Here is a 14,640-nt window from a genome sequence, read left to right on the forward strand (position 1 = left end):
GAGAGAGAGAGAGAGAGAGAGAGAAACGTGTTAGATGGCGTGTAGGCCAGACCCCAAACCAGCCAACTGGCCAAGCCAGGGCCACTCCATCCCAAAGAGCTTGTTCTAATGACTAGAGAGGAAACTTAGATTTAGGGTTCTGCTTTTTAAAACATGTTTTCAACTTTTAAAGAAGCAGAAACTTTGAAGTTCTTAAAGATGAAACTTTTTTCAATGCTTTTTTCAAGAAAAAAAACTGAGCGTTTTTACCTTTTAGGGCCTGCAGGCTGCCAATGTGCTCTTGGGAGGACCCTGGCCCCTAAGAGAACATTTTATCAATGCTCTACCTGGAAACATACCTTGAAATTATATCTAAGGTGTAACTCTAATAAATAATGAAATGCAAATAATTGAGAAGTCAAATGAAAAGAAAGTTTAAAAAACAAACAAATAAAAATAAATCACTCCTCCAATTATCCTTTCTCTTTCTCATCTTCTAGTCTGAGAGCATTCATGGAAAAGAAAGAGCTCAGCCAGATACACATTTTCAGCCTTACTCTCATTTACAGACTTTGGGAGATTTGTGCAGTATTTGAAAGAATACGAAGTTTGTGAGCACTGGGGAGAAGCATGCTTAAACCTACTTCCCTATTTGTCTTCTAGAAATGGAGATAAAGGGTTACAGGAATGAGAGAAGGAGGAATGAAAAGTTAGGGGAGAGAAAAAAGGTCAGGCAAGCATAGATCAAAGGCGGAAGCATGTGTAATCTAAACACATAAGGGTAAAGTCCTGAAAATTTAAAATTTAACATTTAAAAATATTTTTTAAAACTTTTTACTTACTGGGTTTTATGTCCTGCTTAGAAACATCTGCCTCACCCCAAGATTATGTTATATATGATACATGCTTTCTTTTAGAAATCTGTGATTTCATCTTTTGATGTTTAAAACTTTGATTCACTTACAATTTATTTATCTAGGTGAAATGAGTGAGAGATATAAATCCCTTTCCAATGATTAACCAGTTATCTTGACCCATTTGTTACATAATCCTTTATTTTCCCACTGGTTTAAAAGCCTCTCTTTTTCATTAACTAAATTTCCATGTAGACTATACTTATTTCTGGGCTTTCTAGTCTGTTCCACTGTTTGTCCATTCCCTAGTACCAGTTTTAGTTATTATGGCTTTTAGTATGTTTTAACATAAGGGTAAATCTAGTTCATTTCATTCTGCTGTCTTCAAAATTTTCCTGTCTATTTCCACATGCTTATTTTTTTAATGAACTTTAGTATTATTTGAGGATCTTGTTAAACTTATAATTTGAGGACAATGACATCTTAGCAAGGTCATGATGTAAAGATGCCATCTTCTTGGAGCACAAGGTTCTTACATCCTTGTTCTCAGATAAGATTATAAAGTCATCCTGGCTGCTGAGGAGTTGTGTAGGCCTGTGTAAAGCTGTGGCTGGTGACTGAAAGAAAAAAATATGACAGAGACCTGTGCTGGGGTCCTTACCCTGGACGAGGACGACCCAGGTAAACAAGATATGGAGTTAAGGGGGAGGCCCATCTCACACCATATCAGTGACTACTGGGTGGGCAAGTGAGGTGTTGTGGGAGAGACATGCATAGGACAGATGAGGTCAGAGGTACTGCCAGCTCTAGAAGGCCACGAGGGAGAGAAATGACACACATTTAGAATAAGCAGTTTCTTGGGTAGGCGGGTAAGAGGAGCCTCACAGGTGGAGGGAATGAGTCAAAAGAGATTTCTCAAAGAATAATCCAGAAGACAGGACCAATGGTTATTGTGTTCTTGGTGTGTTCCAGGACTTTCTGAAACATTGATGTCAATGTTTGATGCCACACTCCAAGATTTCATTAGTCTCAAAAATTAAGAACTATCATTTCTCCTTATCACTTTGAGTCTGTTCCTGTAGCTTGCACAGTGTGGACTTTGAAGCCTAACGTTTTCTGCCTTCCCCTAATGAGAGTTGATGCTGCTTTGGTATTTCTCTATCAGCCATCTGCTCAGGTCTGAAATGTGTGGTCCACCTTTCCTAAGGCCAAACACCTCCATTTCCCAGATAAGACGGTCACCTTGGTAATTGCATTGGGAAAAGGCAGATTGGACATTTAAAGGAAATGCAGATTAAATACTTCACTATTTCATAGAGCAGAGATGGCATTAAGCATTTAAAGAGATGCACAAGAATGCATCCAACGCCATCAGGGAGAATGGTTGAAACAACTTTCTGCAGAATGTCTGTGAAATGATGACCTACAAATCCAGCTTCCAGGTCCCAGCACCAGCAGTAGTTCATGAACCGGACAAAACAAGCCCTCAGGAAGTCCCCCAGCAGGATGGTGATGTATGTTACCAGCATGTCGGACACCGTCAGCCTCATGAATTCCTGAAAAGAGGAACACAGAGACGGGGTGGTTAGGGCTGGACCTTGCTCACTTCTCCCAACTGATTGCAGCCATGCCAAATTTCCCCACACATCTGAATTCTTCTCTGGGACCCTCTGATTTTTGGTGGCAGATAGGTGGTGGTGCAGAGCAAGAACCCCAGGCTTTGGAAAATGCTTAAAGTAGGCCTCAGCTTTACAAGTTACTAATTGTATTGCTTTGGAATAGTCTCTGAACTTCCTGAAGTTGATAATATTAACCTTGCAGGGTTAATGGGAAGCTTAGCGATTATGTATGTAAATTGCCTAGCATGCCGGCAATGCCCAGTGCTTGGTGGTTATTAGCACTATTGCACAGATATAGGATCTGAAAGCTCATCCCTTGCTTCTCCCATCTGCTCTGAAATGCCAGCTGCCCCAGCTGAGACTGAATCTGACCATCGCCACTGAGAACAACACCTGGCTTTCTTTATCGCCTGCTAATTGATTTTTTTTTCTTGTTATATAGAGAAAATAATGCAGGTTTTTCACAGAGGCACATAACAGAAGATGCTAAGTCAAAGGAACAGAGAACCTTCTCTGCTTGGTAGAGTATATACGACATTACTTCTTTTGAAAATTGAAAAGATCAACCAGACATCATTATAATTATAACCTGTGAGACATCTAATAGATGTGGAATTTCAAGAGGGCACAGGATCTGCTTTATTTATTTTTGTATCCTCCAAAATAAATAATAAACATTGGCTGGATGAACAGCAAATGATTTTTCAGGGTTGTTCCTTTATAAGAATTCAGGTTAATCTTCCTAAGTAATAGACCACCCAACATATATTAGGTCTCCGCTCTGCGCAAGATGATGCTCTGGGGCCTGGGGTGGAGGTGGTGGAGGACACAAGTGAGTAGGACATAACACCTCAAACCCATCAGCATGTCGGTAACAACAAGCTCAGAAATAAACAAGCTTTCATCAGTAATGGGAACAGTAATGGGCCTTCAGGGAAGAAGGCAAGAGAGGTGCCTCCCAAGGAAGGATGTGTAGCAAGAAATGAGAAGTTCTATAGCAACATATTCCCAAAGAATCACATAGGTAATGAACTCTCTTTTAACTTCTAAAGAGGGTGGGTTTGGTTGACTTGAAGATTCTTTCTCTGTTACACATTGTGATGGGTTGAGAAGTGCGGGAGCTGGGGAAGCTGAGTGGCTCTGTACATTAAAGATGAGGAAGAGTTGAAGATTATGGGGAATCTAAATTGAAGGAGGCAAGAAATGGTGAGTCTGAGCCCTCCATGAAGGAATGAGCTCGCCTGAAGGACCCCATGGGTGGCCGTTTTCAATGGAGTGAGTAATGTAATGCCCTCCTCCATTGTACTTCAACACACTCAGCTAAAAACACTGTTGTCTAATGCTTTATGTGAGTAAATTCTTCAGGAGACCCGTGAAAAAGTAATAAATACTGCATCTCACTGGAGTCGCTGATGAATAGAAACCCCATGCAAAGAGATGGAGTTGAGGAAGAGAAGGCAGCTGATTGCTGTGTTATCCGTGAGTACTTGAAGTTACTGCTTCTGAAGGCAAAGAACACTAGGCTTTGAAGTCCACACTGTGCGAAGTACAGGAACAATAGTGAAAGTGGGTATGGGGAAACGGTTATTAATTTTTGAGACTCTAATGAAAATCATTAATTCTCTTTACAGAAAAATGCACACATGCATATGTACGCAAAATCATGCATCCAATTTTTATGAGTATTTATTCATGATTTCCAGGTGGAGAACCTCAGGCTTTCAGTAAAATCTGCAGTAAAACTAAATAAATGCAAGTGGTTTTAGATTGATGAATGGAGCATGTAAGAGAAATATGTGGGACATTGAAAAAAATGGGAAAGTGAAAAGGTGGAACTTTCCTAAGAAATATTGGCTGGACATTTTAGTGGCTGAAAAATGGAAATATCAAGGAAAGAATAACAAGAACTGAGGATAAGGGTAATCTTTTTGGGACAGCACAGTTACTCACAATGCCCACGGCTGTCTCCCAGCAAGAACCACGGGGCACATCAGCAGGATGCAGGGGTGGCCGGGGGACACTCTCATTCCAACCCGAGGAGTTGTAATAGTTAAACAGAGTCCAGTGAGTGATGTTCTTTATTGTCTCTTCATTAGAAAGCTGGAATGGAAGACGGAGACGGGTCAGAAGGAGCCAGGGATGGTCCAACCATTTCTACAGAAACAACAATTAAAGCCAGCACATGCCATAGCCTTACTACCTAAACTCTGCCCTGCCCCTCAACGGAGTCTCCCCAAAAATCTAAACAGAAGAGGGGGGCAATTGGCTGAAGTCCTTGGGTCTTTTCCATGAAGTTATCTTCTCTAAATTATTATCCATCTGTCTGTCCATCCATCCATTCAGTTATTCATTCTTCTTTTGAGAATAATTTATTCAGGGTCTATTCTGGACATACAAGGCAGCGGTGACACAGGAGTGAATAAGAGGGGTGGAGTGTTCCTCAGAAAGTTCACAGTCTAGTAATTGACAGATGTACAGACAATTACAGAACAGAGTGATAAGAATTACGGGAAATTTTCTCTGGGGATTGAGGAAATCCACATCAGACAGTGGGGGCCACAGAAGACTTCCTGGAGGCAAAGAGATCTGAGCCCAAACCTCAGGGAGGATCAATTAACTAGTCAAACAGGAAGAAGGGTGGAGAGAGAAGCAAGAGAGAATTTTGCCCCATGGAGGAATGTGAGGCTCAGGAGAGGAATAGTCTACTGGGGTAGGAGAGGAACCAGAGATGAGGGCGGAGTGGTGGGCAAGAGCCAGATCCGATCAATTCCATGCTTAGAACCTTCTACAAGCATTCCTGTTAACCTTAGGAAAAAGTTCATGCAGCTCAGCAAGGAGGAGGGAGGGTGAGGAAGAGAAGCGTTATCATCTGGGCCTTCCCGCAGTTTCATTTTCCACCCTTTCCCTCCACTCTGTTGTGCAGTTCTCCGTTTGCACCAGCTATTCTCTCTGCTTTTCCAATCTCCATTCCAATCTCTGCAAAGACTCTTCTGTGGGTTCTGGAGTCCCTCCTGTGCACTGCCACGCTGGCCTGCATTTGCCCTCAATGAAGCATATGCTGCAGCATGATGTAACGAATGAGTCTGTCTCCTGGCGAGTGCAAACGCCCTTGGATCAGGACTGTGTTTGACTTGCTGCTGTACCCCCAGGGCCTGACATAGTGGGTGCTCCACCACCATCTTGTAAGCAGTGATGAAAGTTTATGACATATCATCTCGATGGACACTTACTTGGCTACTCGGCTGATAAACACTTATGGCAACTATGAAATAATATGGGAAAGGCTGTAAATAAAATATTAATGGTGCCAAGTGACAGGTATATAATGTGAAAAAAGACAACCTAAGAAAAAGACAGCAAAGAACAACAGAGAAATGTTAAAAATGGCTGTTTTTGTGTCATATCTTGGAGAGATTTTTCTTCGTTTTACTTTTCTGAACTTTCCAAAATCTATTTAATTAATACGAATTGTGCATAAGGAGATTATTATATTTAGAATATGATGGGCATCAGGGACTGGCAGATGTTTGTGGTCAGTCTTTACCTTGAGGTGGACGTCATCCATCAGAGCCAAGAGAAATGTGTAGAGGTTCCCCAGAAAAAGTGCAAAGATGCGTCCCAACTGCCACTTCAGTCCAATGCGTGGGTGGTAATTCTCCAGGGCAGCGATGGTTTCAAACAGAGGAGGACAAAACATCCCAAGCAGAGACATCACAATTTCTACCTGAGAGATCAGGAAAGCCTGGGTTACTTGTGCCATCAATATCACCTGGTTGGTCATCATCTCTGAACCCCCAGGGCCATATAACTCCATTTCCTTTTTGCCCCCTCCTCTGTGTCTCCACAACTTGCTGCGTGACCCTGGCAAAAGCATCAACATGACCTGAGCAGTCAGCATATGTCCCATACATCATAATTACTCTGCGACTGGTTGCTATCATGATTGTTGCTATTAGTATGGATAAAACTAGCAAGCTTTCTTTGAGAAGTAAATGAGTTAGCCTATGGGACAATACTTCGTGTTCTGTAAAATTGTGAGCTAGGTAAGAGTCACTGTGGCAGCCATCATCTCAGGAGAATGGGAGAGAGGAAGCTCAGATCACAGAAGAGAACTAACAATAGAGGGAGGCAGTTGAGAACGGCTTTCGGAGTCAGCTCTCTGGATTTGAGTCCCAGCTCTGTCACTTGCTGGCTTTGAAATGTAGGAAAAGTGACCTAACTTCTTGTTTCTTCATGTGTAAAATGGTGATGGCAGTCCTCGTTGTGAGAGTCAGAAGAGATAATAAATGCACATCTACTAGTCTAGAGCCTGGTAAATGGTAAACCTTCAATTTTACATCCAATTTTGGGAAAATCCTGACTCTGTAATTGAACCTGACTATAATAGAACATTCTCTTTACAACGAAAATTGCTCATCCAGTGGATGGTAAATCTTTGAGCTGCTGACCAAATTGTGGGTTGGTCACTATTTCTGGGCTGGTCCTGACTCTTCTACTTTGTCTCACACTGACTTAGCTTGGCTTTGCATCACCTTCATACCTACTTACCTGCTCATGCAGTTCTTTCCATATGGAGAACCCTCCCTATAGCACATCCACTGCTGCCCTTCTTTACATATTTGTCTAATAATGCTCAGCCTAATTCCTGCCTTTGCTACAAATCCCCATATCTCCAGTTCACATGGACATTTCCCCTTGCAACGCATCTGTAACCCAAAACATCTTATTTGGTCATGTTATTTCTGCCTACTGCTGTTTGTGCTTTGGTTTATTCTTGTCAAGCCTGCTTCCTAAGGAAACTGCAGTCTATTATTACCTTTAAACTGTAGCTTTAATTCATTTATATTTATTGTAATCACTGACACATTTAGATTTAAATCTTATCTGATTTTCTGCTTCGTATTTGCCTATCAGTTTCTTTTTCTATCCTTTCTTGCTTTTATTTAATTTATTTAGCTTATGATTCTGTGGGTCAGTGTTTGTTTCTGGGTTTAGTTAGGTGGTTCGTCTGCTGGTCCCACCTGGATTCATTCATGAATCTATGGTCAACTGATGGTTGATGGCTTCATTTACATTTCTGGTGGTTGATTGGCTATCACCTGGGGGTGATGAGATAAGTGGGCCGTGTCTCTCATTCGGCAGGCTATCCTGGAATTGGCCACATGATGAAGGTCTCAGGGTTCCCAAAAGAGCAAATCGCAATACACAAGCACTTTTCAAGTCTGCTTGCATCATGGTTGCTACTGTCCTACTGGCTAAAAGCAAGTCAGATGACCAAGCCAAGCTAAATTCAAGGAATGGGGAAACAGATCCCACCTCTTCATGGGAGCAGCTAAAATATTACATTGCAAAGAAATTTGTATACAAGGATAGGATGAATCTGTAGCCATTTTTGCCAACTACCACAGATGCCAAATTCCCAAAAGAGATTTATGGATCAATATAATCACAATAAAATCTTAATGTGTTTTATCGTGGATCTTGATGAAAACCTCATTCTGCCAGATATCAATACATACTATAAAGCCATAGTTAATGAGTGTGTAGGAATAGACAAATAGACCAACAGAATAGAAAAGGGAGCCCAGAATCATAACCATGCATAAATAGACACTTGATTTATGATATATGGCACTGTAGAACTATGAAGAAAGGAATACCTTGTTGATAACTGGGATTAAAGACAATTGGCTATCCAGTTGACTGACATGCTAATTAAATCCACCTTTATCTAGCCACAAAGGCCTAATAATAGGTGGCTCTTCCTTCAACTGCTTGACTTGAAAGGGATGGAATTTTACTTTTTAAAACAAGTCCTATAACCCAGACTTTCAATAATTCAGATGAATGGCATAGGAACCAGTATAATTTCAGTTATACTGAATCTCGCTTCCAATATTCACTTCCATAAAGATGTCCTTCTTACCTCATTCCTTTCATACCAGCTGACGTTCTGCATTTTGGAGAATTCCTGGGATCGCTTCACTACAAAGTAAATGAGGTACCCACTTCCACACAAACAACAGATGATGAGGAAGTTGGCCAGGACACGGAGAAATCTGGTCAGGTGGATATTTTCTTCTTTGTTACTCTCCTGTTCATCTACTATGGATTCCTTAGTGTATAAAAATGAGATGTGAATTTCACCATAAAAATAAATAAATAAATAAATAAATAAATTTAAAAAAATGAGACGTGAATAACGTCAGGCCAGGAACCAACAGGAACCATCGCTGTTTGGGTTCTCAGATGACTACTTTGCATATACTTCATAAACGAAATATTACAGAAGGGTGGTGTAAAGCACTTTTGCCCTATGGAGAATTTATTCTTTCTTTTAAGAAAACATATTTTGTTGTTACTGTTACTGTTTGGAACATGTAATGACAAAAGCTTAGATTTATCAGATACTTACTATGTGCCAGATGTGGTGCTAAACACTTCTCATATAGCATCCCTCTTAATCCCAATAACAAACCAATAGACCAGTTATTATTATTACCCATATAGCAGATACTAAAGACTAGAGAAATTTCAGTAATTGATTAGGATTATTTTAAATCTATAGATTAACTCTACAGCCATGCCACCCTGAACAAGCTCGATCCTGTCTGATCTTGGAAGCTAAGCAGGGTCGGGCCTGGTTAGTACTTGGATGAGAGACCATCTAGGAAGACCAGGTGCTGAAGACGTAAAAAATAAAAAAATAAAGGATTCTAAGATAACAAGGTCCTTGCAATCTGTGAGGTCAATCAAAGGTTGGCTCACCTTAAAAATAAAAATAAAAAAATTAAAATAAATAAGTAAATCTATAGATCAAATATATTAATATTAATTCAGGGCTGGCATTTTCTATAAAAAAGTTCTGGCCAAAGTCTTTCTATAAAAAGCCTATAGTACATCTTTTGGGGTTTGTAGGCCATGTGGTCTCTCTCACAACTACTCAACTATGCCACTGTAGCACAAAAGTAACCATAGAGAATATATAAATAAACAGGCATGGCTTTGTTTCAATAAAACTTATTTACAAAAGAAAGCAGCAGACTAGATTTGGACCCTGGGCCATAGTTTGGTGACTCCTGTTGTAATCCATTTGCGTGGTATATCTCTCCATTTATTTAGAGTTTCTTAACTTCCTTCAGCAATGTTTTGTACTTTTAGTGTAGCAATCTTGCACATTTTTTTTGGTTAAATCTATTCCTAGGAATTTTTTTGTAATTTATATAATTGCATTGTAAATGGAATTAAAAATTATTTTTCAATTGTTTGCTGTGAGTGTATAAAAATACAATAGATATTTTATTATTAATAAAACATCTCCTGCATCAGTAACTCTATGAAGACACAATTAGTATGTGGCAGACTGGGATGGAAAGCGAGGTCTCTTGGAAACTAAAGTACTTGGAAGGAGACTTTGCTAATCAATTAACAGTTACTGTTTTCAGATTCAGGTTTAACTAACTCGTCAAGCAGTTAATATATATTAATGGACACAGTTCCCATAACATGTGCCCTTTTATATATATGTATTATCTTGATTATTTTTATAGACTCAGAGGCAAATCCTTCTTCTTCCTAGATATTCAAAGTGCTTCACAGATATTGACCTTCTTTGTCTTTCTCTGGTAGACTTAGAGGAAGAGTCAAAGCCCTCATCGACCCCTACTCTGCCCTTGGATGCTCCATCAGAGGCTCCCCTTTGCTATGAGAAGGAAAGGAGTCAGCTCCCTGCTCCACCCACTGCCAAGCTGACAACATTCTGGGGCTCACGAAACCCATGTGAGTTGCTGAGCCAAATCCTGTCCCTGCTGGATGTACCTGCCATCTGTAGGCATTGGTCAGTGGGCAGCAGCTCACTTCTCCTCTGAGGAAGGGCCAGGTGAGAGGAGAAGAAAAAGACATAGCCAAGCATAGTTATGTTATAAATTTTTCCTCTGCCAGGTCTTATGGGAAAGTGACTGATCAGACAGGAGAAATATTGAACTATCAAGAACTCTGAATGGTGTTTATAGTAACAGAGGAAAAAATAGGATGTTCAGTGCTTCAGCGTCACAGCTTCTGCCTTCATTAATTTGCTGACTCTCTGGTTTGTTTTAATATTGTACAATAGAGATATGTGGGTTACCTCATATCTCTTTTTCGAACAAATTAATGAGATAATTAAGTGTGGAGTTACATACTCAATTAATTCCTTTATTCCCACACCCCCACACTAGGGTTCTCAACTCTTTCTGGGTGTTGTAATTACTTGAGAAGTTTTTTTAAAAATCCGATGCCAGGACCCATTCCACAGCAATTACACTGAAATCTCTAGGGACGGGACCAAGAAGATTTTTAAAGCTCCTTGGGTGATTCAAACATGTGTAAAAGGTTGCGAACTGCTGCCTCAAATGGGTCCTTTCATGTCTTCCAGTGGAAAACGGTTCCACAAGGAAATACTCATGTCTCAGCATCATTGATTTTCTGCCATATTAAGAAACAGATGGTGGGTACCAGCTGTGAGCATTTTTTCTTGAAGGCTTGAAAACTGGGCTCCTGCTTCTGGTAAAGCTCTTGCCACAGATTACTCAGTGATCTTATTTCTTATATGCCAGCTGCGAGAATTCTCCCAATGATCAGAGGAACCCAAATTCCCCCAGGAAGTGGGAACTTCCCTGAATGGCTACCTTGAAGCTGGTGGTGATGGAGGCGTATTTGTTGTCGGCTGTCTCTGAATTCCCTATCAGGTAGTCCCAGCTGGTGAACATCTTGAAGCTGAATGTGAAGTTATCATTCTCCCCTTCACTCGTGCTGCCCTGGGTGTTGCTGGCCATCCTGCAGGGTGCACAGCACTGTTGTTATGTCTGCCCTGTGTCTGCTGCATCAGCCCAAGGGAACCTTGGCCTGAGCCAATTTTGGGCACAGGTAGCAGGCATCCAGAGAGGGAAATGAACCATGCAGGGACATGGGGCCAGACAGATTTGATTCAGGGCACCTTCCCCCCAAATCAGAGTCCTCTGTGAGCACACACAGTGTCAGCTGGGTAGTAAGAAGCCTGTGGGACACAGGACATTTAACCGTGTTTTCTGCCCCGAAGTCTGATTTCCTATAGCTTGATTTGCCTACAAATGTTTTAGAACTCTTTACTCTCACAGAGGAACATCCCTTTCTAACTTATTTATTTCTTTGGATAGAAGAATGTATTTTTTTCTGATATAAAATCCAATAAGCCTCGAGACAGTTATTACTGCACCCAGGTAACACACATATCCTTTTCTTAAGCAAACTTGGATGAAGGTACCTTGGACCTACCTTGTTACTCACCCCTTTTATCCTACCTATCTCATCCTCTCTTTGTGCTCCCTGGAGTTCGGCCCTGTGGGAATCAGAATTACAAGTAGGGGCTCTTATCAGATACAATGGCAGGGCTAGGGGAGTTGCCCTCCTCTCTAACTGTATCTTATCTATTGGCTTTTAGGATTTACTGTTCTAGGGGCTTGGTTGGCTGAGTTAGCTCTTTGGTTCATCAGAGAAACATTCCATATCTCTATACTTATCTAGGGTAATAGTAAGGGGAAACCATATGAGGGCTAAGAATAAAACCAAGCCTGTCTGTCTCTCACTCTCTCTTTTTTTTCCCCTTTTGCTTAATAGAATCGACAGCCACGTATCACTTCATTCATGGTCACTGTTGCATGCCAGGCAGGTTGTCGTGAACAGCATCATTTTCCTCTGAGACGATGTGATAGAAAGCCAAACGGCCACACATGGTGCTTTCAGGGCTTCTCACCAGGCTTCGAGAGTTCTCTACTCCTCTCCTACAGACACAGCTATCCCTGCTCTTCTGAGAGAAGTGACCCCTTGTGGCCCTGCTGCAGGGTGGTGGGCCCTGGTGGTCAGGTGTGTGCAGAAGACTGTGCCACCCCATCTTGCACCAGCCTTTGTTGGTTGGGGTCCCCTGACTTAGAATAAGGTAATTCATAAGCTGGGCCAAATTTTTCTTTAGATAATATGAATTAAAACTACAGACATGATTAAGGCACAACTAAAAACCAAGTCCATTTTTGACCACAGAGACAGGTAGAGTTGGGATCAGGTAGAGAGGACACTGTGGTTAACCACAGCCATATACGTTCATTTAGGCTTATTGTTTATATCTTTATAAGTACTGGGCTGGATTCTCACATGCAAGATAGAGTTATAGAGCAACAGAAGAGTTTTTCTGAGAAAGCGGAGCTCTGGGGAAAGCAAAAACAGATCTTGCAAACTTCTCCGGCCTTACCTTATCTTACCAGGTACCATGTTCCCCCTCAAGCCAAACTTTTGACAGTTTCTGGAACTCAGTAGGATATTTGCTGCCTCAGGGCCTTTGCATATGTTTTTCTTTTGGCTAAAATGCCGTGCCCCAGAATTTTAGCATGGCTGGCAGTTCTTAGCCTCATCTGAAGGAGTTTCTATCCCATTTCGCAGAATTTCCCACATTACCCCGTTTGTCTTTTATACCACATATGACAATCTGTATTTGCTCCGTTTATTTGCTTTTATTTTACTCTCTAAAACCCCCACAAGTAGGTAAGCAGGCACATAATGGCTATGGGAATGGGCTGTTTGTGTGAAGAAAATTAAAAGCCTGTAAATAAGATGGTCATACTTACGATCTAATGACAATCATCAGGCTATAGCCGAACACGCTGACCCCCACCATAAAGTAAGCCATGGGCAATCTGTACCTCAGCCACCCGATGGTCCTCTGGTCATTGTAGTAGCCGTAGAAGAGAGCAGAATATTTAATATAGCCCTGTGGGACAGCAAATCCAAATGCTCTGGGTTTGTGAGCTCAGCGCAGTCATCAGACACTTCCATTCTACCAGGCATTTCTTTCTCATGGGTTTAGCGGGAGTCTGAGGGGAGGAAGGAAGAGTTCTGGACGTTCTTGTTCTTTCCTTCACTTCCCCCAGTTGCTCCCGAGTCTATCCATGTCCCACGTCTCTCCCTCTTTCTTTTCTTCTCTTTTTTTCTCCATTTTACAGAGTGCATAGAGATATAAGACAGAGAATGTTGTTAACATTCAGGATAGAATTAGGGATAAGGGGTGTGTGTGTGCAAACTTCTCCAGCCTTACCTTACCAGGTACCATGCTCCCTCTCAAGCCACACTGGCCTTTTGACAGTTTCTGGAACTCACTAGGATATTTACTGCCTCAGGGCCTTTGCACAGAAGTTTCCAAATTCTTACCCCGTCCCCAATCCCCATTCCTAGGGTCTCAAATTTAACATTCAAGAAGTAAATAGGAGTCTGGGAACTTTCTCAGAACTTATACTTTCTTAAAAGTATAAGTCTGGGAACTTTCTAAGAACTTATACTTTTAAGTGTAATTAGGTATAATATTAACTTAGAATTTTAGCACTTCTTTAATGTCTTTGCTGAATATAAAACGGGATTACCATTGAAAAAATTTGGTTGTTCTGGGTAACTAGAATGTTTCAACAGGGGTCTTTGGGTGAAATAAGGAACAAAGGGAATTTTTAGCAGTAGTATATCATCGTTAGCAGTAGTATGTTGTAGTAGTATTATCTCATCCTTAGTGTATAGTCATTATTTGGAAAAATACTCTAGGTCACTTTCACACATTTCCGAGGGGTCTTGAATTCTGACTCTGACAGTGAAGGATGGCAACAGCAGTGACGTGTTGTTTGAATCATCACAGCCAGGCCTCCCAGCCTTGGGGACTCCTTAGAGCTTGCAGACCAAGCCACCGAGAGACGTGGGGGTGTGAGGATTCCAAAAGGAGGGAGGGGCGTTCCAGGCACAGGACCCTGAGCAAAAGCAGGAAGATACTGAAAATGTGTGATGCATTCAGGGACTTTCCCCTAAACTTGATAATATTGCGGCATAAAGCATGAGGTCTTAGACAGAAAAGGGAATGGAGAGGTCGAGAGCAGCCAGGCCATGAACAGTTCTTTTGTAAACCCAATTCGGAATACTGGATTTTATTCCATTTAGGAATAAGTGAATATCAGAGGTAAAGTATGACAAGGTCAGGTTTGCATTTTAGAAAGATCGCTCTAGCAGCAAAGGGAATGGAGACTGTAAGAGCCAAGCCAAGGCAGGAAGCAGAGGTAGAAGATTCTGACAGTGGTCCTGGGATAGTGTGGGATATCATCTAAAGGAGAGGTAAGCGAAATGCGGAAAAGGAAACCAATTCAAGA

At 41.3% G+C, this 14,640-nt stretch overlaps 1 protein-coding gene and 1 pseudogene across 1 annotated transcript in view; one reads left to right on the forward strand and one right to left on the reverse strand.

Annotated features, from left to right (window-relative positions):
- The window catches only part of TMC2 (transmembrane channel like 2), a 52,094-nt gene that overhangs the window by 12,074 nt on the left and 25,380 nt on the right, over positions 1-14,640 (reverse strand). The window contains exons 9-14 of the mRNA XM_039863703.1: positions 13,087-13,229; positions 11,119-11,266; positions 8,379-8,567; positions 5,997-6,176; positions 4,403-4,552; positions 2,261-2,389 (exon numbers count right to left, since the gene is read on the reverse strand). Of these exons, the coding sequence (XP_039719637.1) occupies positions 2,261-2,389; positions 4,403-4,552; positions 5,997-6,176; positions 8,379-8,567; positions 11,119-11,266; positions 13,087-13,229 (939 nt within the window). The remainder of the gene's footprint in view (positions 1-2,260; positions 2,390-4,402; positions 4,553-5,996; positions 6,177-8,378; positions 8,568-11,118; positions 11,267-13,086; positions 13,230-14,640) is intronic.
- Positions 9,026-9,144, forward strand: LOC120604147 (uncharacterized; annotated as a pseudogene).

This window comes from Pteropus medius, unplaced genomic scaffold, assembly GCF_902729225.1.
Source record: "Pteropus medius unplaced genomic scaffold, Ma_sr-lr_union100, whole genome shotgun sequence".
Classification (NCBI taxonomy): domain Eukaryota; kingdom Metazoa; phylum Chordata; class Mammalia; order Chiroptera; family Pteropodidae; genus Pteropus; species Pteropus medius.